The 25,647-nt window shown below is 46.8% G+C and overlaps 1 protein-coding gene across 1 annotated transcript; it reads right to left on the reverse strand.

Moving 5' to 3' along the window:
- Nucleotides 1-691: 691 nt before the first annotated feature.
- On the reverse strand, nt 692-4,705 carry LOC135392308 (uncharacterized protein K02A2.6-like). Its single transcript, XM_064623024.1, has one exon. It carries the CDS (start codon nt 4,703-4,705, stop codon nt 692-694), a length of 4,014 nt encoding a protein of 1,337 aa, XP_064479094.1.
- Between the last annotated feature and the right edge of the window lie 20,942 nt (nt 4,706-25,647).

Here is a 25,647-nt window from a genome sequence, read left to right on the forward strand (position 1 = left end):
CCCTGAGTCGCGTAGCCACCGTCCAGACGCTATCGTCAGAAGCTCTAGCCCGCGCCCAGCACAATGACCCCGAGCTTGAGGCCCTGCGTAGCTCGACAACATCTCTGCGTCTTGACGACTTTCCCGTTCCCGGCACAGACCTTCTACTCTCCTGTGACACCAGCACCACTCCACCTCGTCCTTACGTGCCACCCGACCTCCGCCGCGCAGTTGTCGACTCGCTACATGGCCTATCGCACCCAGGAGCGCGCCCAACACAGCGACTGATTGCTACCCGCTTTGTATGGCCGAAGATGCGCGCAGATATCCGATCTTGGGTAGCCGCTGTTGTGTATGTCCATAGTCACACGGAACACTTGGAACATCCAACAAGAAGTTCTTTAATTTCGGCACATCATGGCCCGACAGCTCGGAGCCACGTAGCAAGTACAAAAGACTCAGAACCACCTACAGCGCGATCTTATACACAGTTAGGCGGCGCTGCTTATCAAGGTCAGACATGTAGGCACGTGGAACAGAATCACAACACGCGCGATAAGATTAACCGCTTATACACATCATTCCTCCCTTCTTAATGTTAAGTTAATGTTAAGTAGTTTATCTTCAATTATAACATCTTACTTCGAAGTTTAAAAATAGTAGTGATGCCACACTATACACTTTTATGACAAAAAACGATAACCGAGATACTTTAACTTGAGCGATAAAAGTCTGGCGGTTTCCGCATTCTCTGCGGGTATCTTCTTTCACCGTTTGAAACTGAATGGGCTCCTTGGCACCCTTCTCCCGATGAAGATGGCTGCGTTGCGTCGACGACAGAAGTGTTGCTGCGATCACCCGGAGCAGTTAAAGGTGAATCCCACCACAATTCTTCGGAGGACGTAGTTCCAGGTGGAACGCCCTGCTCCGCATCCAGAAGTTGATCCTGGTGCCTTCTCCACAGAAGTGTGCCCCTGGAAGTAGCAACTCGTACAACAAAAGACACTGGGCCTGTCTGCTTCACAATAACACCAGATAACCACTTCGGAAGCCCGCGATAATTTCGCGCACGCACCCTTTGTCCTTCACAAAAGTTACGCACCACTGAACGTCGGTGGAGACTTCCCTTGAATTGTTTGTGACGTACTTCAGACAATACTGACGGTTTCACCAAGTCCAAACGTGTCCTAATTCGTCTCCCCATCATTAATGTTGCTGGGCATTCCCGTGTCGTAGCGTGTGGAGTCGTACGATATGCAAGTAGGAAATTGTAGAGCCTCAGGTGAAGAGGACCTACCGGATTTTTCTTCAAACTTTGCTTGAGCGACTGTATAAATCTTTCCACAAGACCGTTCGTAGACGGATGATACGGAGCCGATGTTATGTGTCGAACTCCGTTGTTGCGCAGAAAGGACTTAAACTCTTCAGACCGAAATTGCGGACCGTTGTCTGAAACAATAGTCTCAGGAATGCCGTACCTGCTGAAACAGTCCCGTAGCTTTTCCACTGTTGCTGACGTCGCTGTTGACGACATGGGCCAAACCTCTGGCCATTTCGAATGTGCGTCCATTACAACAAGAAAGTTGTGGTGCTGGAAAGGTCCCGCAAAGTCTACGTGGATCCGTTCCCATGGTCGGGTTGGCCACTCCCATGGATGTACAGGGGCTGCAGCAGGCTCGTTACGGTGACGTTGGCAGTCGTCGCAATTCCGTACTCTTGTCTCAATATCCGTATCTATATGCGGCCACCAGATGAAGCTACGTGCCAGTTCTTTCATTCTGATTACTCCAGGGTGACTGCTGTGTAGTTCATCTAGTATTCTGTTCCTCAGCTTCAGCGGTATTACCACTCGAAGACCCCACATGAGGCACCGTTGCTGTACGGACAATTCATTCCGGCGTTGAAAGAAGGGCTTCAGGCTTGGATCCTTAATTTCAGCTGCCCAGCCAATCATGGTGTGCTCCAGTACTCGGGAAAGGAGAGGATCTTTCGTCGTTTCTCTTGCGATGTCCTTGCTGGTAACTGGTAAAGTGTCGAGCCAAAGCGTGAAAAACGAATCCACTTCATCCCGGAAGTTTTGTCGCGTTGTCTGGAGTGGAAGTCTCGAAAAGTAGTCAGGCGCACTGTTTTCTTCCGAAGAACAATGTTTGATGATGTAGTCGTACGCAGAAAGCGAGATTGCCCATCTTTGAATCCTCGCTGCGGCGATCGTCGGTATCCCCTTTTTCGAGCCGAAGATACACTGCAAAGGCTTGTGATCAGTTACAAGCACAAACTTCCTTCCGAAAAGATAAAAATGAAATTTCTTAACACCAAACACAAGCGCGAGCGCCTCTTTTTCTAGTTGGCTGTAGTTTTTTTCAGAGTCTGACAAAGTTCTAGAAGCGTAAGCTACTGGTCGTGTTGAACCGTCGTCATACACGTGAGAAAGTACCGCACCTAGTCCATACGGAGATGCGTCGCAGCTCAGTTGAACTGGTTTGTCGGGGTCGTAATGCGCAAGCACTGCTGATGACGCGAGCAAGTCTTTCACTTGTGAGTACGCACGCTGGCACTCCACGTCCCACAGCCAAGTCACTTTTTCTTGTAGTAGTCGGTACAGAGGATGCAACACCGTCGATAACCGAGGTAGAAATTTCCCGTAATAGTTTATCAATCCGATAAACGACTTCAACTGCTTCTTATCTGTTGGATGCGGTGCCAACAACAATGCTTTAACCTTATCTGCTGATGGTCGGATGCTTGTAGAATCAATTTCGTGTCCTAGATATTCCAAGGACTCCTTGAAGAATTCGCACTTTTCTGGGCGAACACGTACGCCCCGTTGTACTAGGACTTTTAAAACAGCTTCCAGGTTCTCTAGGTGCTCTTGTTCCGAATTGCCAGTGATAAGAATATCATCCAGATAACACGTCACCCCGCGTAACCCCTTGAGCATTGTGTCCATTACTTTTTGAAAAAGCGCGGGTGCTGTAGTGATGCCGAACGGCAACCTGTTTACTCGGTACAGTCCAAGAGTAGTGTTAATTGTTAGGCAGTCTCGGGAATCTTCATCAACCTCTATCTGTTGATACGCGCGACTGAGGTCAATCCGAGAGAACTTGACGCCCCCTGCCAGGTCCGCCAAAAGGTCGTCTATTCGCGGAAGCGGGTACTGCACGCTTTCAAGTAGTGGGTTGATGGTCACTTTGTAGTCCCCGCATAGCCTCACTTGGCCGTTGCTCTTTACGACAGGAACCACTGGGGTAGCGAAATCCGATGTCATAACCGGGCTAATGATTCCCATTTCTTCCATAGCCTTCAGCTCTTTTTCTACTTTAGGGCGCAAGGCAAATGGTACTGGTCGTGCTTTGAGGAATTTTGGTTTTTCTCCTTGTTTGAGACGCAGCTGCACCTTTTCTCCTTTTATGCATCCCAGTTCATTGTTGAAGAGCTGTGAATACTTCGAAAACAGTCTTTTTGCGGCTTCTGTACACGACGCCTTGCTGCTTTCTACGGCGTTAAGCTTGTGGAGCACGCTCCAGTCCAGTCTGATATGGCGCAGCCAATCACGGCCGATCAGCGATGGCCCGGACTTGTCCAAGACATGCAGTGGTAGCGAGTAATGTTTGCTTTTGTAGTCTACGTTGACCACAACAACCCCTAAAGGCTTTATGGCCTCTTCCGTGTAGGTACGGAGAACAACATCGGTATGCTCTAATGTCTTGTGTTGGAGCAGTTCCTTGTAAACATTTTCCGAAACTACGGAAACAGCTGCCCCCGTGTCCAGCTCCATCTTAAGAAGTTGCCCTTCTACTGTCATGTCGAAGCAAATGGGAGATGCCGTACCCTTTAGGGCACGCAAGTGCGAAAATGAATCTTCGTGGTTTTCTGAACTCAAGTTGCGAATGGGCTTGACAGACTTCGCCTTGGGAAAACGCAATTCTTTCACTTTTGACATGCATGCTGCTTGAATATGTCCCCTTTTCCCGCACTTGAAGCATGCGAAGTTGCGATATCGGCAATCTTTACTTTCATGGCCTTCACCTCCGCAGCGATAACAACCCCTACACTGTTTATGTTTCGACGGAAAGTTTTTTCCTTCGCTCCGAAGTCGCTGAATCTGTTGGTTAGCACTCATATCACTGTGACAGTCTGTTGCATTCTTGCTCGCTTGTTCCAATGAGAGTGCTTTTTCCAGTGCACGCTTCAAGGTTAATGACTCATCTTCAGCGAACAAGCATTTCTGAATATCAATGCGCGACAACCCTGTCACGAAGCGGTCCCTCATCACCTCTTCCAAAGTTGCGCCGAATTTACAGGTTTGCGCGAGGTGCTTCAACGCAGCGGCGAACTCAGATATTGTTTCGCCTTCTTTTTGTTTTCTAACATGGAACTTTGCTCGCTCAGCAATTACTGATGGTTGTGGTGACAAATGCGTTCGTAGGGCTGACTTTAACTCATCCGAAGTTTTTGAAGTTGGTTCCGATGGAGACACTAAATCTTGCAGTAGTCTATACGTTTTTGGTCCAATCAACGTGATGAATGCATCGACTTCTAATTCCGGGGAAATTTTGTTGACTTTCAAATAACTTGTGATGCGTTGTTCGTAAGTCTTCCAATCGGAAACGGACTCGTCGAAAGGTTCAATGTTGCCAAGGGCTGACATACCTGTAGCCATACTGCTGCTTGTCGGAACTGGCTCCGGCTGCTGCTGAACCAAACCCTTGCTGTCACTAGTGTTCATGAAGAATATCCTTTGCAGACCAAACGTTCATGATGCCAGATGTACCGCTCCACCAGCTCGTCGCCATATATGTTGTGTATGTCCATAGTCACACGGAACACTTGGAACATCCAACAAGAAGTTCTTTAATTTCGGCACATCATGGCCCGACAGCTCGGAGCCACGTAGAAAGTACAAAAGACTCAGAACCACCTACAGCGCGATCTTATACACAGTTAGGCGGCGCTGCTTATCAAGGTCAGACATGTAGGCACGTGGAACAGAATCACAACACGCGCGATAAGATTAACCGCTTATACACATCAGCCGCCTGTTCCGCGTGTCAAAGGTCAAAGATCACGCGGCACACGTCTGCACCACTGGGACGTTTTCTGCCCCCGGACTCCCGCTTCGAACATGTCCACATTGATATAGTCGGACCCCTCCCCATCTCTGCTGGACATCGATACCTCCTAACTGCCGTCGATCGTTTTACCAGATGGCCAGAAGTGGCCCCCATGTCCGACGCCACCGCCGCCACTGTCGCCTCGACCTTCCTTTCGACCTGGGTTGCCCGTTTCGGAGCCCCAGCTGTCGTCACCACGGACCGTGGCGCCCAGTTCGAAGCGAGGCTTTTTGCCGCTTTCCTCCAACTCCTGGGCACGCGACGGATTCGCACCACATCCTACCATCCGGCCTCTAACGGTATGGTAGAACGCCTGCATCGCCAGTTAAAGGGTGCCATCATGGCCCACGAGGACACCGCCCACTGGTCATCTGTCTTGCCCGTCGTCCTCCTCGGCATCCGCGCATCCGTCAAGGCCGACCTCGGCTGCAACGCGGCCGAACTGGTGTACGGCACTACCCTCAGGCTCCCGGCTGACTTCTTTGACGTAACAGAGGTCTCCACTCCCCCCGGAACTTACGTCGACACGCTTCGTCGCGCTTTCGCAAACGTCCGTCCTGCCTCACCTCGTGTTCCCTCGCCCAGATCCTCCTTTGTCCCCCAGCAGCTGTCTTCTGCCTCGCATGTCTTCATGCGCCGTGACAGGATCCGCCGCCCGCTTGAGCAACCTTACACCGGCCCTCACCCCGTTCTCCGGCGTTCGGACAAGTTTTTTACCATCTCGGTTGATGGCAAAACAGAAACCGTGAGCCTGGACAGACTCAAGCCAGCCTTTGTGGAGCCACCCGAGCCCCCAGTAGCCTTCCCGCCTCCCTTACCCACTCAGCCTTCTCTGAGCGCCACCAGACATGTCACTTGGGCTGACCGCTCCTCTCGGAGTCTGGGGGGGGAGGCAGTGTAGCAGCCCGCATCGCCATCGTTTAGCCGCGGCCTGCACGCTGCACGTTTTTCCACTTTCGTTTTTGGTGGCAACCGCCACTGCAATAAACCCTCAGTTCTTTCCCGCAAATTGTGGTGTGAACACCTTGTTTACTTCGCTCCACACGTTCATGATCGGAGTGCTCAATACTTAATCCCGTGACATTCACACTACGACGCAGGAAACAATCAAAGTGTTTGTGCGGCGTCTGTGCTCCCCAGGAACCGGATGAGTACCTATATGAAAACCAATCATGTCTACCACATTCCACAAAAGTCACAGGTTCAGTAACGGGGAACGTTTCATGATAACGCGTCCGACAACGAGAAAAGCCAAACACGTTCATATGAATGACATCATGTTCTTTTACTTGTTTATTGTATTTTATTTATCTAGTTATTAATCATAGGTTAGGGGATACCTTACGTTGTACCGATTTCGTCTTTTGCTGCTAAGTTACTCACGCGCAAGAGTGACAGATCCGATTGGGAAACTACATAGACGTTGTGACTTACTGTCGAAGTTGCTGGCTCGCTTTGTTCGTGGAACACTGTCGGAACGGCGTCAAGTTTCAATTCGTTCCTTTTTTGTGTCAATCCAAGTTGCACTTGCATGATGTTCTCATCCAGGTACACATTATCGGTGAAATGCGAGGAGCATACACGGGCAGCATGAACACTCCTTGCTTCATCTGGGTACCCGCTAGTGATGTAGCTGCTTCCAACTTTCGCTTCGTCTGGGGTCTGGCTGTAGCTGTATCCTTGGCGTGCGAAATCAAGCATCGAGGTTTTCGAAGCAAGTTTTCCTTGAGTCAGGAACGCTGCGTCGGTCTCCAAACGACATCTCACGCGAAGGATTGCAAGCGTAGAGATAGTATCCGCGTCACTAGAAAGTGTCACATGTGAATAGGGGCGACGTGCCGGAAAAAAACAAAGCAGCCCCAGACTTGGCGGCAGACGACAGCGTCCTTCACAGCGGATTAGCCAGATTCCACCTTGCGTCACGCGATGTTGTTGGCGCTGGCGCTTTCGAGGATCAAAACGAAACCGGATCTTTTAAATTCGATTCCTCATCACCCGGTCCGTTTTGGAAGGAGAAAATTTGGCAAATAGCTCGTGGTAGTGTACCGAACACATTGGTATTGGATTCGTAGCCACGGTTCCGGATGCGACAGTCCCTTTAAGCAAACATTAGACCTGTACTTAAAAAGCAAGGTGTCATCCTTCTCAAAGGCGAGGTTGCAACGCAGACAGCGGCAAGAAAGCGGGCAGCGGGAAGGAACGTACTGCGGGAGAATACGTTGTGCCATATCACTCCTCACCGGCGGAGCGCGGAACAACGTAGTACTAGTACGCTCCGACGAAGGCACGCATATTCAACCGGCACACGCACTATTCAACAAGCACACGAGTACAAGGTTCAGGAGGCACACATATTATTCAGCGGGCACAAAGCCGTTTCATATCAGCGTGACGGCTTTGTACCTGTTCAATTTGTTGAGTTGAAAAAAGGATCGCTGTGCTTGCTATTTGATAACCGTTACGGCTGCTTCCAGACGGTTACGGCTGTGTACCGGCTGCACTTTCTGAGGGAACCTTTTTAACTGGCACATGTCCGTCACAGGATTTAGAGTGCAGTACAGGGATTTTCCTACACCCCACCCCCTGCATTTTTGCAACACCCCCCCCCCCCTGAAATTTCTCAGGTAACCCCACCCAACTCGGCCACCAGTACGTTCTGGTACAGAGTCCGGCGCAGCGAATTACATCCTGTACTGTCAAACTTGGGCTGTAGGACCACAGTCATGCAGATGATCGTACCATGCATTTGTCCAATCTGTGTGGTTGGTATTCATTGAGCTTCGTGAGACAAGGTGCTAGTCTTTTCTCTTTGTCGGTCGTGTGATTATGCATCTTAATGTGGAAATGCCGTTCATATAATGAATCTGTATTCTAATGTACTCTGTTCTAACGTAATAACATGTACAAATAAAACGGGAAAGCTGTGCAGAAGTGTCACCATTGTGCCACGATTCTTTCCGTGTCTAAGAAAAATTCCTTAAGTGGAACCTTCACCAAGCATACCCCCCCCCCCCCCCCAGCAGTGAATTTATGGGGAAATCACTGTTTCACTGTCTCCTTTATCGGAAGACCGGCAGGGTTTTCTGTCGAATAAGTGATATCCATTTTCACTGCATTAAAGTCACTATTGATTTGGATAGTAACGAAAATATCCAACCAAGATACAGGACCAGGTAGTGGCAGTTGGCAGCAGCGTTCTTGCATTGGTTCGAATTTCGCGATTCGTTGCATTGTTTTTCAGTCACGTGACGCCAGCCTCTGGCGTATACGCTGGGTAACGCTCCAACCAGGGCTCGAAACCGTTTTTTTTTAAGGTTCGGTTCAAGTTCCCGTTCAAGGTTATCGGTTCGGTTCGGGTTCGGGTTCAGCGCAACCAAAATAACGGTTTGAACCTATATTAATCGGTTCCCCTAATATTAACCGGCTTACGTGTGCTGTGCTAATCAGCGTACTATATGTGAAAATTAGTATCAGGTTCCGGGGATGACTTCTTTCTTTCTCTTACTCCCTCGCCTTACACTTCATAGGTGCAAATAATCATGCAGTTCACAGCAGGTAATCCAGAAAGTGCTGGGAAACGGCGTACATCTCGCATACAATTGAACTCCATTGCAAAAGGCTATTTCCAATTTCTAAAGGAAAAGAGAGAGAGAGAGAGAGAAAAAAGAAAGCGGCCACGTGGCAGATAGGCGTATCCCAGAGTTCCATGCGCAGGCCGACACGTTGCTTCCCGTTGAGAAGAGGGCGCCGCTCCTGTGTTTACCTACATACATCGCATGTTTGCAAAAAGGTCTATTCGGGTATCTATGTAATAACTAAATTGAAATTTCTTTTCCCTTTGTCGCTTCTCAGAACGGTTTATATGTCCTTCATTCAAAGCCATATTGCGTATGGTGTAGAATGCTATGCCCTCACTTACGACTCAACAACGAACCCCATCTATCTTGCGCAAAAGAAAGCGCTGCCCGCTATATTATCACTGCCAAGAGTTACTTTTGCCTTTCAATTGTTGAATGTCCCTCAGATAAAAGTGTTGCTAATGCGTAGGTTGTGTTCTATTGTCAACAAATTAAGAAATGATATGTGTTTTATACCATTTGTTAATCTAAAGGAAATGAACAGTGTTATTCCACTAAGGAGCCATGGGATGTACTCATTAAGTCTCCCCAAAATTAGGACTAACTATGGTTATTATTCATTTCAGTATACAGCAGCAAAAATATAGAATAGTTACCACTTCATATACAAGGGAGTAGATCAATATATAGTTTTAAAAGGCACATTAAAAGTCATTTTGCGCCCATAGCTTCTTGTGATGCTAACTACATGTGAACAACCATGACCAGTATTTATGTTACATTGTTTATTCACTGTCGTTCGTTCTGTATGCTGAGGTCGTTGCATTGCTGCCGTTCTTTTTTCGTTCCGGTCTTGTTTCCTTGTATTTTTGACAATGATCTGCAGGAAGTTGTGTCGGTTACCTGCTGTTCTGTTATTATGCCGTATGTTAGTAATTCTTATTCATATTTAGTCGGATCAATTACACGCGAATAGCGTTTGATCCCTTTATTTTAAAGCCCAACGTCAATTATTTTTTCCTTTACTTCTCAGTATTTTCGGCACTGTGCAAATTTGTTATGGAAATAAAAAGTACTCTCTCTCTCTCTCTAGCTTTACAACTCAGATTAGTGGTGTAGCATGTGCTTCTGTTAATGCAGATCTCTTCGTCATGTGTTTTTCATACAGAAGTTGTATACATCTTATGCTCTTGCACCTCTAATTGGATGACATACGCATCGTATGACATGTATTGCGTACGTCCCTTATGAGTTTTGAACTGTATTATTGTGATAATTTAAGACATCAAACATTGCACATTGTTTGTTTCCACATCTCTTTGCTTAACCACTGAACACGCAATGTTTTCTTGCCTTGTAGCTTGTTACAGCACGAGCGAAATGAATGTGCATGAGATAATAGAGACCGCAGCAAGTCAATTTATGGAGAATGTCGCAAACGGCAAAAGTATGTTGAAGAACGAGTTCGCTCTTTCTTGGACGTGACAGATGGCAGTGCACCATCTTTTCGGAGCGCAACAGATAAATATGTTCATTTTTACACTTTGTCATTTGTCTGCACTTTGTAGCTCATTTTGCGACTTCACGTAGCCTGTCAGATGCGTCCCATTGAAACGAGAAAAATAAACAAATACCAGTTCAACTGTTTGGTTAGTGGTAACGGCAAACATTAAAACGGCGAATCTGGTAGCCGCAACCTCTGTCAGAGTTCTGAGACTGAGCCGTACCGGCCTGAGGCTGAGCCGAACCGATATTTGTTTCAGTTGCAGTCCCTGCATGAGAGTGCAAACCTTGCTTTCATCATGTCTAGCGTACCAAGAATACGTGCTACATGAACATATCCATCACCCACGTTCATCGTGTATAGCGTCCACAATACCGTTCAACAACGTTGAGATTTTGAAAGAGTGAATTTTGCTTAGTTTCACATCATAGAGTTCAGCTGGCTGAGAGTTCAACCTTTGGGATATTTTGTTATGATGTACCTAGCTGTATGCGTGCGAAGGACAAGTGTGTAGCTTCGTCTCTGCACATAAGGCCACTTATTGTTAGGAAGATGACTTAGTATGTTTTGCTCAACATTAATTTTCATTGTAATATTACAAAGACACAAGGCTATGTGGGAGCAACGTGAAGACACCAGGAATTGAGCTATGAAGGCACATTTCAGTACTAATGCGATCGTAGACTATGTAAAGCATTCAATTCATGGCTTTCGGACATGCTCTAAGAGATAGGCCCATAGATCATCACACAGGGAAAAGATCCCATGCAATCATCACTTTTTATTCATTTATCGTTGCTGTGATTCGCACTGTGAAGCTCTTGCCAAGTGAGCAAGTTATCTCGTGCCTTCAAGAAGGAACAAGATAGTAGACAGAAGATATAGTAGATCAACGCAAGGCATTATACCGCCATTGACGCCACCCGCTCACGCGTTGCCTGTCTGCACACAGCTGAAAAGGCCCAAGAAGGTCGAAACAGCTGTTGAGTGCTGGCATGGCATGCATGGCATGGCATGGCATGCACTCGCAAACGACTACTCGTGCTTGAGACGCTACGTCTACAATATTTTGAAGCCACTCTATATAATCACTAATGGTGTTCACTTAACACATTTGCAAGAACCACGAAGGCAATGTGTAGAAAACCGCATGGCGCAGCATATGTTGCATATACATAGCTTGACGCACGACCCATTGTCGGCCATGTTGGTGGTCATACGGCGCTTGTTTACGAATGATCTCAGAATGATCTATCATGCCCATCTGTTGTTGACTGGTCTAACCGATCGTGGAAAAAGAAAGACGAAGCAATAAATCTTTCTGACACGGGTTCTGGTTCTGCAGAAGACGTTGAAAACCGCCGTTCATGTGCGTATTTTTCGACTTCCTACCGTCATCCAGCATCAGGGTGCAAAAGCGCTGGAGTTATCGTCGTTGAGACGTTCGGAATGGATACGGAGGTTGAATAGAATTGACATAAACCGGGAAGCACAACGCTATCGGGATGTAGTTCCGTATCGGGACCACTGGCTTTTTTTTAAAGAAAAACGAATAAAAACAAAAATCTAACGCTTTTACATGAAAGAGGAAGTAATTAGTAACGAAATTCAACAGGAATGCCCCTCGTATATTGCGTAAAACGTATAAAAATTAAATTTTATCGCCAGTTTCTTGATGGCGATCCGCCATCTTGGCTGAGGACCTTACTGACCTAACCCGAGGCACAGTCTCGACGCCCGCACCGCCTAGTGCGTGCCTGGGGGGGCGGCGCCCCCCCCAGACCCCCCCAATCTGTAGAACCTAACTTAACCCAACCTCACTAAAGTGAGGTGATTTAGCCCATTTCGACGACCCTACCTTTCGCAAGACGGCAAGTTTCGAATCCGTTAGGCTTAGCATTCCTGTGTTTCTCCTGCGCTAAAAGTGAATAAGATGGGGTTGTTTAAATGCATATAAAAAAACTTCTAGTCCACAGAATTTTATAATTCTTACATTTTTAGATTCAGTATATGATCTTCTTCCACTTCTATGCAATATTTACTTTCCTAACCGTTTCAGTAATTTTTAAAAACGAGTGGTCCCGATACGGAACTACACCCCGCTATCGTGTTTGCGGACTCCATTTCGTTAGCGGTAGGTAAGCAGCCTTGCTTTTATTCTCTTTGTAGTCGATTATCGATTGCAGTTTTCAGCTGTACGTTCGATAACAGAGCTGTAGCTGTCCACATCCATCCGTTCCGTTTTGTATGGCATGAAATTTTCCAAACTACATAAGAGAGCCGTGGGCACTGTTTGATCAACACCACCCGGACTGGGGTCCAAGCTTGGAACTTGGCCAGGGGAAGGAGTTCAACAATGATGACAGCAGGTAACACATGAAAGGCCTGGCTACAATGACTGTACGCTCAACCAAAGCTCATTACAAACTCGTTGCACTTGTCAATTTGAATGTCTGACGTGTGTAACTACTATGCAGGTGCTGCTGGAATTCAGTTGAAGGAATTATGAAACCTTTCCCCTCCTAACACACACATCCTTTACCATCTTCCAAAATCTTGTTCTGAGTCCTTATCCCATTTAGCCCTTCCATGCCCCACACCATATCTGTCCCTACCACTTTGTTTCCGGACAAACCCATTACTCCACTACATATTCTAGAGGTAATTTAGATTTCAGAAAAACCAAAAGTATCCATGCATGTGTAGAATGTGTCCAACAGGTACAAATGGCACAAGGCACGGAGCCAACGAAAGAATGGTGAGGCTGCGCGGGCGCTACTGACTGCTAGAGACATCAACCGTGACATGTCTTCGGGGAAGGAACAAAATCAGAACGGTACTACGTTTAACCTCTTTTTGCATATCAGTCTTTTGTACCTTTACACAGTGAGCTGCTTGCAGCTAATCTGCCTGTGTGCTTACATTGGTTTTGCTTTAGATCAACTTGCCGCAGCAGACACACAAGCAAATTCATGTTCTGTTCCTGATGCATGCGCCTCAACAAATGAAGGAGGGAGCAGAGATGGTGCACCAAACACAACCACAACTAGTGGCAACGAAACTGTGGTAGAGGAGGATGACATTTCAGACCCAATCCCTGAAGAAAACACAGAGACGCCAAAAGGTATGCTCTTCTTTTGTTTCGATGAAACTAAAACTCTGCCCTGCGTCTGCTATTTCAGTATCTCAGCTTGAGGAGGAGCTGAACCATCTTCGGTATGAAGTGTACACAGTGCGGGAGAGTTTAGATAGAAGGTCCCTCAACGAACAGGCATTTCGAAATGACGACCGGCTGACGATGTTTTACAGTGGATTGCCAAATTTTGGTCTTCTGAACGCTGTGTTCCGTCTTGTCAAAGACTTGGTGCGATACACAGCAAACAATAAGCTCCCACAGTTTGAGGAACTCAGTGTAACAGTGATGCGGCTGCGGCTGAACGCTACACAGCAAGACTTGGCCTACAGGTACAGCCTCTTCACACCCTAAACATAATTTATGCATTTCACCAATTATGTTTTGCATTATAGGTTCAACGTGTCTGAGTACACCATATCATGCATCTTCACGAAATGGATTGATGAACCTTACGTTGGCCTTCAGAACGTTGTAAGATGGCTAACAAGGGAACAACATAGGCGCACAATGCCGCTGTGTTTTCGTGAAGCTTTTGGCACCAGTGTTGCGGTTATTGACTGCTTCGAGGTTTTCATCGAGAGGCCAACATCCCCCAAGGCCAGGGCACAGACCTGGTCGCAGTACAAACACAAGAATACTGCAAAGTAGCTCATTGGAGTTGCACCACAAGGGGCAGTTACATTCATTTCCCGTGGTTGGTGCGAAAGGCCTAGCGACAAGTTAATTGCCGAGACCTGTGGAACCTTAGACAAACTGCTGCCTGGGTATTCTGTCCTGGCTGACAGGGGATTCACCGCTGCAGACACAGTTGGACTATATTGTGCTCGTCTAGAAATGCCAGCGTTCACACGTGGCCGAACACAGCTGTCACCGTGGATTGTTGAAGCTACACGAAAAGTAGCAAATGTTAGAATCCATGTAGAACGTGTCAATGGGCTCATTCGTAATAAGTATGTGATCCTGAAAAGTACAGTGCCTGTCGACATGCTCACTGCAGAGCACGAAGACAGTTCAATCATGCTTGACAAAATAGTGTGACTTGCAAACATTTGTGACTCGGCTGTACCATTTAATTCAACAGTTTGCACAATACAGTAACTTATGCCATACCAGTTATGCTCTACATTTTTGTGCATTCCCCATGAAAGCAAGTAATTGTAGTTGTTTGTGAACTAGCAATAAACTGAAATGTCCATCATTGAAGTTGGGATCCAGCTCATAACAGTTACAATGGTATGCAGTCACTTAAAACACATTCATAACATATACATACACATGTTTTAATAGTTTACTTAGAACTGTCCCAGCACCATTCTCGTTTTGGAGCACGTTTCACGTTGATGCAGGAAAAGTGATACCATTTTTTCTCACAGAGAAGATTATCACATAAAATCATCTTCCCGACATCTGGGCCATCGCAGTAACAAAAAGTGTTAGAGCTGTTTCCTGTCACATTCACAAAAGTCACATCCCCACTTCGTGTCCAATAATTGCATCGCATTTCAGGCAGTAAAGCACGTTCAAAGAACAAAGAACATTTGTCCAACATGCTGAGACAGAACTATTCGTTAACTGCAGTTCTGTCAACAAAGGCCTCTTCCAATGCCCACACTACATAATCACAGTATACTTTGCTTTGCAAACAAGCATTTGGCGTTGCACCTGGTAGTAGTGACTATGGTTCTCACTCACATGGATTACTCCATCATCCCATAGTTATACCCCTGTCACACTGGCAGTCTTCAATGATCATTGAAACCAATCGTCATTGAAAGTGCGTGTAGCGCCACCTAGCGTGTAACGTGTCAACCTGTCGAGGAACAATGAATCCAATACTCTTTGGGAAGTTGACACGTCACACACTTGGTGTCACTACACGCATTTTCAATGGTCATTGGTTTCAATGATCATTGAAGACTGCCAGTGTGACAGGGGTATTAGGCTACTGCCCCTTGAATGCACATACTGCACAATCGTATCACGAAGACCCTTGTACGGACACTTTGTTTCTAGTACTCCTGTACCGCAACATTCGCAGGAGGTATTCGCATCTCGAGAACCACCGAAAAATGGATGTGTGCTGCTGATGCGCAGACCACTTTTTTGCAACATTAAGTTGTTGTGCTTTGTCGCAGCAGCAGCAAAGTATGCCTCCTTGGCACGCTCTTCGTTTTCTGTACCCCAGCTTGTTGCTGCAGTACTGAATCTGTGTTGAGTTGGGTAACACATTCTGCTTATCAGGCTTCGTGATGGGTTGTCTACTGATGTATGACACACCGCCTTGACATTTGATGCTGTTACTCTCCCTGCTCTGAAGTAGAACCACTTATTGGTTGTGGACTGGGCCCTTGTTTCTTTCTCCATCAGCTGCAGAACCTAAAACAAAATGTAATACATCGTAGCAGCGACATAAAGGAAATTTAACATGAGTGTGTGTACCTCTTGCTGTATGCTGAGGTCCTCTGCAATTTTCCTGCATGTTGAGGTAACAACATGCAGGGTCGGTAATGGTTCATCCTTGTACAAGGAGGTCAAAAGGGCTGTCTTGTATTTTGCTGCTGTGGGCACAAAACCTTGAAAATGCACATCTAGAAGTACAAATAATGCTGGTCTTGTCCTCGAGGTCTCAAGATCCTTCAAAAAGCATTCCCACTGCTGTTCTGTTGGTCGAAGTGACGTGTTACTGCTGCGACGGGTGGCTTTTGATGAACACCTTGCATCCAATTGTCACTTTTTTGATGCAGACGGGGAAAAGTCAACTTTGGAAAGTGGTACATATTCCAGTTCCCTTATGGATGGAGGCAACCATGAGTTGTCCTTCTCAGTGCATGCCAAAGAATCACGGTGCCTCACCATAGCCTCCACGTATAATAGTACCGCACCTATGTGCGAACACGCTTCGCCTAAACCAGCCATGCAGGTGCAGTGAGCTCCAAGTATCTGTCCATCGGACTTGATTACTAACCACGGCAAGAGGCGATTTTCCCTCAGGCTCTGGGAGTGACTGACCTGAAAATTATCATGAGAGATCAGTTAGTGTTGTAGTTACCTGCTTTAGAATTGAAGTAATAGTACACAAGGACTCACGCTTCCGAGGATGACGACGTTCGAGTTGTCCAGTACTTTGACGCGAGGTTGTTGAACCCAACCATTGGTTAGGTAATTGTGGGATTCTAACGCCTTGTAAGCCTTAAATTGCTCACGCGTTATAAAACTGATTGCGTTCACGAGGTAGTCTTTGATGTCGACGTACTCCACATTTGGGTACTTCTCAATATCTACCACTGTATCTGCTTCTCCTAATACTAGCGGATTCGTTCCTCCTGCGAGTTGAATCTTCTCCTCATACCTAGAACGAACAGTTCCAGGTAGCCCAAGCTCATACTCGCTTAGTACAACCATTTGCGAAGTGTCTGCGGCCGAAGAACTCCCGTCTGGCTCGTATGCGGCTCAATGTGATGTTATTACTGTGAGGCTCCAAATGACCACCAAGATGACTGCAGAAACTAGCCGGGGCTACCCCGCAGCGAATGTGACGTCACGTGCAAGCTATGTATATGTCACACAACAACCTTCTAACGAATTAACACCCTTTTGCGGCGACAAATCTGCGCCAGCTCTGTTCCGCTATCTGTCATTCCAAGCCACAGCTAAACCCTACTACACGACGTCGTCGGTCACATACAGCTGCCAGGGACGCTGAAATTCGTGGTCGAACCACATACCACAAGGTTCCGACACACGATGTCTCATACAAAGTTCACAGATAACACCTTGTTAATTATGGTCAAATTTGTCCACACTGCAGCAGCCTCTCCGACGCACATATTACTTTTTTCTCTCGTTCTTCTTACCGATAATTACCTAATCACAAACCAACAAAACCGACACCACACACACAACCACCATTTTCATTGGATTGCATAGGTTTGCATGTCAATCCTAGTGACCGTCGGCCCGCACACACCGCATAGATACCGAGTTTGCTTGTTTTAGCGCTGTTCGTAACTTCTTGGAATAAAAATTTCTCTTTCAATTATAGTATCAAAATTTTGCGCCATATTCAGTCAGTTTATATGGTGCAGATGGTGCACAACCCAACACAGAATTTATTTACTGCGGCTCAGTGGCGTTTCCGCTGCCGGCTGCTTATAACTTTTGGCGGTTGGCTTTGTGTCGTGTGTGCTCGCCGTGGTAGTTTGTACTCAACGACGACGTTGTTATTTTAACCTTGTCTGTTTTTTGAAGTTGCTGTTCTACAGCCACCTATTGTTCTCTTGTCGCAATGTCCGACAAACGTAAGCCTGGATTTGTTTGAAATGATAGATGACATCAAAAGCAGAGGCGCGTCTTGAATTGAACAGCTTCTGGAAGTATGCCCAAGTCTTCGAAAAGAACATTTTATGGCCGCGTTCAAAAAGACGTTGAGCGATCTCGCGAGCTATTATCCGCTACGCATGATAATGTTCCTCCTGAGATTACTAATGTTGAGATTGCTAATGCTCCTCCTGAGATTAAAGGGGCACTAAAGAGCTCCACGAATATTCTCCAACTATTATGCTCTATGAAAGAACGTGGCTCGCGATATCCAATTATGAAATTCATTTACGGATGTAGTCGGGACCACTGGCTTTTTTTTTAAAGAAAAAATAATAAAAACAAAATCTGCACAACAAATACTGTAACAAATGAGAGAGGAGCTTCGGAACTCGAATCGCTAAAATCAACGGGTGGCTCCCAATTCATTTGTCCATCCAAGCAACGGCAATGTCGTTGCGTCGGGTTCGGAGGCAGCTGCAACTTCTAGTGCCCGAGTGCCATTCGCCACTACTGGAGTATCCGGAACGGGAACAATATTGGAAGAGTTAAGGACATTGGCTCTCTCGGGTGTACAACAGAAATACGTGACTTCAATGCCGAAACTATTGCAAAAGCACTCCGTTTTCATAGACCTTCCAAGTAGTGCTCCAAACTTGTTGAACACCCCACAGCAAAACAACATCGTAAAACTGTCTGATGGGAAATACTGTCATTTCGGGCTTAGGTCAGGATTGGAGTATGTACTCTCTGCAACAGAAAATGTCCCCGGCACGATTATACTGCATGTGAATATTGATGGTCTCCCTCTGACAAAGAGTACGAGAGACCAATTCTGGCCTATTTTGTGCAGGGTAATTAAATGTGGTGAAGGCATGGCTCCATTCCCAGTTGGGGTCTATTACGGGACATCCAAAGCGTTAAATGCAAATGTATTTATGAGTCCATTCGTCACGGCGCTCATAGAGCTGTATAGGGATGGCATTCAATTGCGAGGGAAGACAGTCACAGGGAGGTTGGTGCATTTGTCTGTGATGCACCAGCCAAGTCACACATCCTAGCGATCAAAGGCCACTCGGGCTACTATAGTTGCACGAAGTGCACTGTTGAGGGCCAGTACGAACAAGACAGGTTGTGCTTTTGAGAGACAAATGCACCCCTTAGAACAGACGAGGGCTTTTGCGTGCGCGAGCAAGAAGAGCATCTTGTAGGAACGTCGAAACTAGAGGAGCTTCCCATTGATCTCATTGAGAAGGTGCCACTTGATTACATGCATTTCGTATGGCCAGGTGTGCAGAAAAAGCTTCTGTCCCTATGGCTCAAAGGAAGCAAAGGACATCGTCTCAGTCCTGCCCTGCGTGAGACGATTTCTGTGAGATTTCTGTGAAGCATGTGTCACTGGCCCCCTTCATGCAAGTTGATTTCGCCAGGAAACCTAGGTCCATCTCGGAACTTGATAGATGGAAAGCTACAGAGTTGCGCATGTTTCTTCTGTATACAGGCCCATTGTCACTGGCATCGTCTTTGCCCAGAAGTCAATACAAACACTTCTTGGAGCTCCATGTCGCTATTTCAATACTGGTGAGTTCAAGTGTGCAAAGAGGATGCTGACTATGCAGAAAGGCTCTTGCAGCACTTTGTAAAGACTCATGCAAGAACCTACGGGGAAGAGTCAGTTTCTCACAACGTCCACAGCCTGGTTCACTTAGTTACCGACGTTAGACGACATGGGCCACTTGACTGTTGGAGTGCGTTCCCTTTGAAAGTTTCATGCAGGTGCTCAAACGATATCTTCGCAAGCCTGAGAGGCCCCTGGAGCAGCTACATAACTGGATAATGGAACAAAGGTGCATTCCTTCTAAGAGGCCTCTGTATATACATGACATTCGTATGTCACATGAGATGAAAGGCTCAGAAATTCCTGCAGGGTCCACTACCCCACTTTACAGGCGACTTGTGGTACCCGGAACATTTTCAATTACAGGGCAACTCTAGTGACTCCACGTGCCTTTTGTTTGATGGAAGCCTTGTCAGGATTGAAGGAGTTGCTCTCAGTTCTTTGACGGGGCTACCATGTATTCTGGGTAGAAAATTCAGATGCGTGGAAGATTTATACGTGCATCCATGTGCTTCCTCTCTACTGGGAATTCATGTCGCATAACGTCCTTCAAAGGTGTACGTCTGGCCTTTGGGCTCTGTGCGAATGAAGTGTACGCTCATGCCATTCAGGACAACTTGTTATGTGGCATTCCCACTGCCTCACACTGAAGAGCAGTGATGTCACCACGTCGAGATCTACATACATTAGCCCCATTAATTTTGTCTCTATGTGCTGTCTGTGACATGGCACCGTTCGTGGCAGAGCAGTCTTCCATCGGAAGTATTGCAAGCTGTAGACCTACGTTCCCGTATGGCACTGTGTGTCCTCGCATATAGGGAAAGATAATCATCTAATGTACTGAATGACTCACAAGCGTACGCTGACTTCTCAATAGTGGGATAGCTGCGTCACGTTCAGCATTTCCTATGGGAGACCACGTTTGCCATGAGCTGTAGATTTTAGGCAGCTATTTCTCATACAGTACAATGGTGAACAAAAGTTTAGAAACCTTGGAGTGGCATACAAGAAGCGAATGGGACCATGCACTTTCAAATAGGTCTCTGGGTTGGCCATTCATTCTTGTCTCATTTGTTCCAAGACACAGCGTGAATGAAGAAATATGCTAGACTGGTATTCCGTAAACTTTCGTTCAGCTTTATAATTGGTGTAGCATAGAGGTAGATTATGTGCCTATGAAGGACCGTGATGTACACAAAACATAAAACAGTGGGCACAAAGCAGCGCATGGTTAGCCCTTTAACAGTACTTTTGGATGTGAAATTGTTACATAAAGTGCACACTTTGTAGTCTTTGCTTGAATCTGCACTTTTCCTGCAGATCCTGCAAGTTACAAAATCATTAAATTTACGAATGAACACAATCAGGTGGCAGTGGTGCTGTCTTCATGAGTGGTGGGAAGCTCATGTTTTTGGCCACCGGAGAAAGAAGAGAAAAAAGTCGGTTTCTATGTGCGTAAACAAACAAAAGCCCCGGCATGCATTGGGAGTTCTTGGACTGCGAGGAAATGGAATCGTATGGTATGTTGTTTAGATAGTGCTTCATTGCTCTCTCAATTCTGACAGCTGCTGCCATTTTAATTCAACAGAAACCTATGAAGAAACACGGAAAATGCTCCCACTTGCGGCAGAGACTTCCGACCTGAATGGCGAGCAAGAGTACAGTAGAGGGAAAAGGAAAAGGGTCAGAAACTGCCATATGATGACGATAGTTCTCCGCCTGTGACCCCACCTCGTAGACAAAAGTCAAGTTGTAATCATTTTGTCATCGCTCTCACAACCCTGCTTTATTTCCCTCTTTCCGTCTGGGAAAATGGAAGAGGGAGAAAAATAGTAGCAAGCTAGTGTACAGGGGCACAGTTTTATTGTGTCATTACATGTGTGATTACAATTTAGTCATATCTTTGCAACAAGCACCACAATGCGTATGCCAGAGAGTTCGGATGAAGAGGTTTCACCGATTCCAACACCATGCCGTAGCCAAAACATCCAAAAACGTAAGCACGTCATTTCCTGTAATCATTGTAGATACTTAAGTTCAAATTACATTATCTATTAACAGGCTGCAGATTTTCATTCCAAATAATTTACACTTTACATTTTTACATTTGTTTTTTGTTATTACAACATGTATTTAGGTAAAGACTACAAGAGGCCTCCATTGAACTTCAGCCAGTCAATGAGCCAGCCTTCTTTCTCTGCAGGCTGTGAGTCATGATTATGTATTGCTACAAGCTCACTTTGCCGCTTTCGAAATATGTCTCTTTACTGTCTCGTTGAAAGAAAACAATATATGGTTCACATTAGTAGTTTTCATGCAACCTGATTTGTGGTTTTTTTCATGCGTTGCTAAAAAGCTTACCAATGCTCCTTTGTGTGTCAGGCACTTCACATTCAGAGGAAGAACAATGCAGGAATAGTGACAAAAGTGAATTTGCTTGCACCTGTTTATGCATTCAGTTATTTTTGTTCATCTAACTGCATTGCTCTTTACAAGTATGTCCAGATGCTGTACCAGTTCTGGCTACATCCCATATTTATTTTCTAACTGAAGAATTTGCTTTGCAGTTTCAAAGCACCGACAGCAAGGATATGGGCAGAAAACACAACAACTACATGTCGAAAAGCCTACTTTTTATGCCTGCAGAAACCAACATGAGTCACAACATCGTAATTACATTTTCCTGTGTTATCAGGATCTTAAAGGAGCACTAAACTGATGGTCGTGCTTCGTCTAAAAAACTATGCAGTGTGAAAAGCACGGTTTTCACTCTACCTAAATATGTGGAAGACTTTGTGTAGCTCAAGCACTTTAACTATTTAAAAAGCAGACGAAAGAGCGAAATCGGTGCAAGTCTCCTCTTCGTCTAATGTGTCAGCAAACGTCACTCGGCTACAGCAAACTGGGTAGGCTTATCCCCGAATTACGTTTTGCATCGTCAACCAATCTTGGACTCCCACAAGGTCAGCCGCAGGGGAGAACCTGCCGAAATTGTTTGCAGTCGCATTGTTGCGGCTCCGTGGCTATGAAGGGGTTTCACTTCAAAGAATAAGTGCTGTTAAGTCTTGCGACAGTCGGTAGCTTGGTCGAGGGGCCCAGCACCCAGGCAGAACTCAGACGAGGCAAAAGTGAGTTGACAAGAACGGAATATATTTACATCGTGACAAGTGAAAGTGAAAAGCTCCCAACAGGGACAAAGGGGCCGCTTAAGTAGTCTCCGTCCGTGAGAAGGAGGTCACCAGCCGCGGCGAGTTCCAGGAAGACGACCTTGATCTCCTTCCCCTTTTGGGTGAATGGGGAAGCTCGCTGACGGGAACATGGCTGACCAACGACGAGGGGGGAGACAAACATGGCGTGGCAGCCAGGTCGTAACAGCTCGTCGCCGCCCCGGGTTGACCTCGGACGAGTGTGCAGTTTAACGCTGGTCACTGGACGAGGTGGATCTTTCAACAGGCCAGGTGAACGAACTTTAAGGGCCCTCTCGCTGGAGTCTCTCTCAGGTTCAGGACGGGGCAGAATGCTAAGGCGTAGATCAAACTTCCCGTTCCTCTCGGTGGATGACGAGTAAGGAGAGCGCTGCCTCTGCTGCGTCGTGTTTCCGAGTCGAGTTTGCAGAGGCCAGGTAGACCTTGACGTTTGATCGTGATTGTGCCAGCTTCTCTTGAGTATAGTGGAGGCTGATGGGACAAGTATGCTGCAACAGGCAAAACAACAAGCAGAACAAAAATCCACAGACCCAGCCCCAAAAGGCGAGCCATCCGTCCCGGTCGTCCCACGGTCAGGATCCAAGAAAAGTTATGCGCTACACAAATGATTCCTAACCTTTCGTTCGCTGGGCAACATCTTTAGCAAACAACACGCAAGTTAACCCATGCTTTCGGCTCAAGTACACAACAATGCGTGGAATATGTACACGGACTTCAAGCCCAAATTTTGTCGTAAACAGCTCAATGAAAGTCAACAGGTATCAGGAGGTATATGTACAGGTGACAATTAGGTCAGTTTTACCACTCCGCTAACAGCGGCTCAGGCAATCCGCATTGACGTGCTGTTTTCCCTTCTTATAACGAACGACAAAATCGTGCTGTTGCAGTGCGAGACTCCATCTCAGCAGACGGCCATTTTTGCTAGACATCTGGCTCAACCATGCGAGCGGACAATGATCTGTGACCAGGATGAATTTAGCCCCGTACAGGTAGCAAGCAAGTTTTTGCGTCGCCCAAACCAAACACGCACACTCCTTTTCGGACGCGCTGTACGCTTCCTCCCTAAGGGACAATTTCCTACTTGCATATAATATAGGGTGCTCCTGTTGTTTTTCATCCTCCTGGCACAAAATTATTCCCATGCCCCTATTGCTCGCGTCGCACTGAACAGTAAACGTTTTAGAGAAGTCGGGCGCTTTGAGAACAGGAGGTTCCGCCAAAGCTTTCTTCAGACTCTGGAAAGCACTTTCCATTTTCTCGTCCCATTGTACCCTCGTGGGCGCCGACTTCCTGAGAGCGTCCGTCAAGGGGCTGGCCAGTTCAGAGTACTGTCGAATGTAGCTTCGATAGTAACCCGTCAAACCGAGAAACGCACGGAGTTCGGTTTTGTTCTGCGGTCTAGGGAAGTCAACGATAGCTGCTACTTTCAACTCGGCTGGTCTACGAAAGCCTTGTCCGACCCGGTGACCCAGATACAGGACCTCTGCCTGTCCAAGATGACATTTTGTCGTTTTTAGAGTTAGTCCCGCACTCTTTAACCTGTTGAAGATGTCGCGCAAGTGTTCTAAATGCTCTGACCAGGTCTCCGAGTAGATTGCTACGTCATCTAAGTAGGGAACGGCGTACTTTTCCGCCCCACGGAGCACTTGGTCCATTAATTTAGAAAAGGCGAACGGCGCGTTCTTCAAACCAAAGCTCAACATTAGCGGCTTAAAAGTCCCCATCGGCGTCGTGAAGGCCGCGTATCTCTGGGCCCTTTCAGTCATTGGCACCTGCCAGTACCCCCTGACAAGGTCTAGGGTTGAAATAAATTTCGCGCTGCTAACCCTTTCGACCCGTTCTTCCAGGTTTGGGATGGGGTACACCTGCGTTGACGTCACGGCATTTAGCTTACGGTATTCTATGCAGGGTCGAGGTTCTTTGCCCGGAGCTTCGACAATGATCATAGGTGAAGCGTAGTCGCTTTCACCTGCTTCTATTATTTTCAAGTCTAGCATCCGCTGGATCTCTTTCCTCATAATCGACTCCTGTCTGGGTGATATGCGATAGGAACGTGAGCGTACCGGCTCTGCTGTTGTAAGCTCTATGTCGTGGCAAATTAGATCTGTTTTTCCCGGTTTGTCCGAAAACAGTCCCTCAAAGTCCCTTATAAGCTTCCTCAAATCGCTTATTTGGGAATCACTAAAATGCCTTTCTCCTGCTACAGTTCTTACAATGTCCTCAATACTCGGGTTTGATGAACCAATTTCGCCCCACTCGGGTATCTCCGTGTGCTGCTCCTCCGGCATATTTAACGCTACACTGACAATGTGCGTCGAATCGACATACGGCTTCATAAGGTTGGTGTGATACGTGCGGATCTCCTTCCTTTTTCCCCTTAGCTCCACCATGTAGGTTGTTTCGGACAACTTACGCACCACCTTGAACGGTCCATCCCAGTGAACCTGAAGCTTGTTCGCACGTGTAGGACGGAGTACAAGCACTTTGTCATTCTCTTTGTACACTCTAGGGCGCGCATTACGATCATAATAGGTCTTGGCTCTTCTTTGTGAGTCGCGCATGTTAGCCTCGGCTATTTCTCTGGTATCTTGCAACCGCTGCAGGAGGTCTAAAACGTATTCGACTACTGTGTTGTCAGTACGTGGGTCTTCCCATTCTTCCCTTAACAGCCTCATCGGGGACCTCAGTGTGCGCCCGTACACCAGTTCCGCGGGGCTGAATCCCGTTGCTTCGTGTGGCACCGAACGCAACGCAAACATAGCCCCAGGTAGACCTGCCTCCCAATCTGTTTTGAAATCATGAACTAGTGCCCGCAGAACTCGTTTCAGTACCGAGTGCCACTTCTCCACGCTATTGCTCTGCGGGTGATAAAGGGAACTGTGAATCACTTTGATTCCGCATCTTTGCAAGAACGTGGTAGTTAGCGCACTCGTGAACACCGACCCATTATCGCACTGGATTTCCCTGGGAAATCCAATCCGAGAGAACACGGAAAGTAGGCCGTCTACGATCTCAGCGGAACACTGCTCTTTTAGGGGGACGGCTTCCGGGAATTTAGTCGCCGGGCAAATCATGGTCAGGATATATTTTGATCCTGATTTCGAAACGGGTAGAGGTCCGACAACATCTATAACCAACCGTTGGAACGGTTCGGAAATGACTGGCACTAACGTGAGAGGGGCTTTGCATCGCTCGTTA

The sequence above is a fragment of the Ornithodoros turicata genome, chromosome 4 (assembly GCF_037126465.1).
Source record: "Ornithodoros turicata isolate Travis chromosome 4, ASM3712646v1, whole genome shotgun sequence".
In the NCBI taxonomy this organism is placed as follows: domain Eukaryota; kingdom Metazoa; phylum Arthropoda; class Arachnida; order Ixodida; family Argasidae; genus Ornithodoros; species Ornithodoros turicata.

Bases quoted from the DNA above. Each gene is read 5' to 3' on its own strand.
- LOC135392308 (XM_064623024.1), bottom strand. From the start codon at position 4,705: ATGAACACTAGTGACAGCAAGGGTTTGGTTCAGCAGCAGCCGGAGCCA.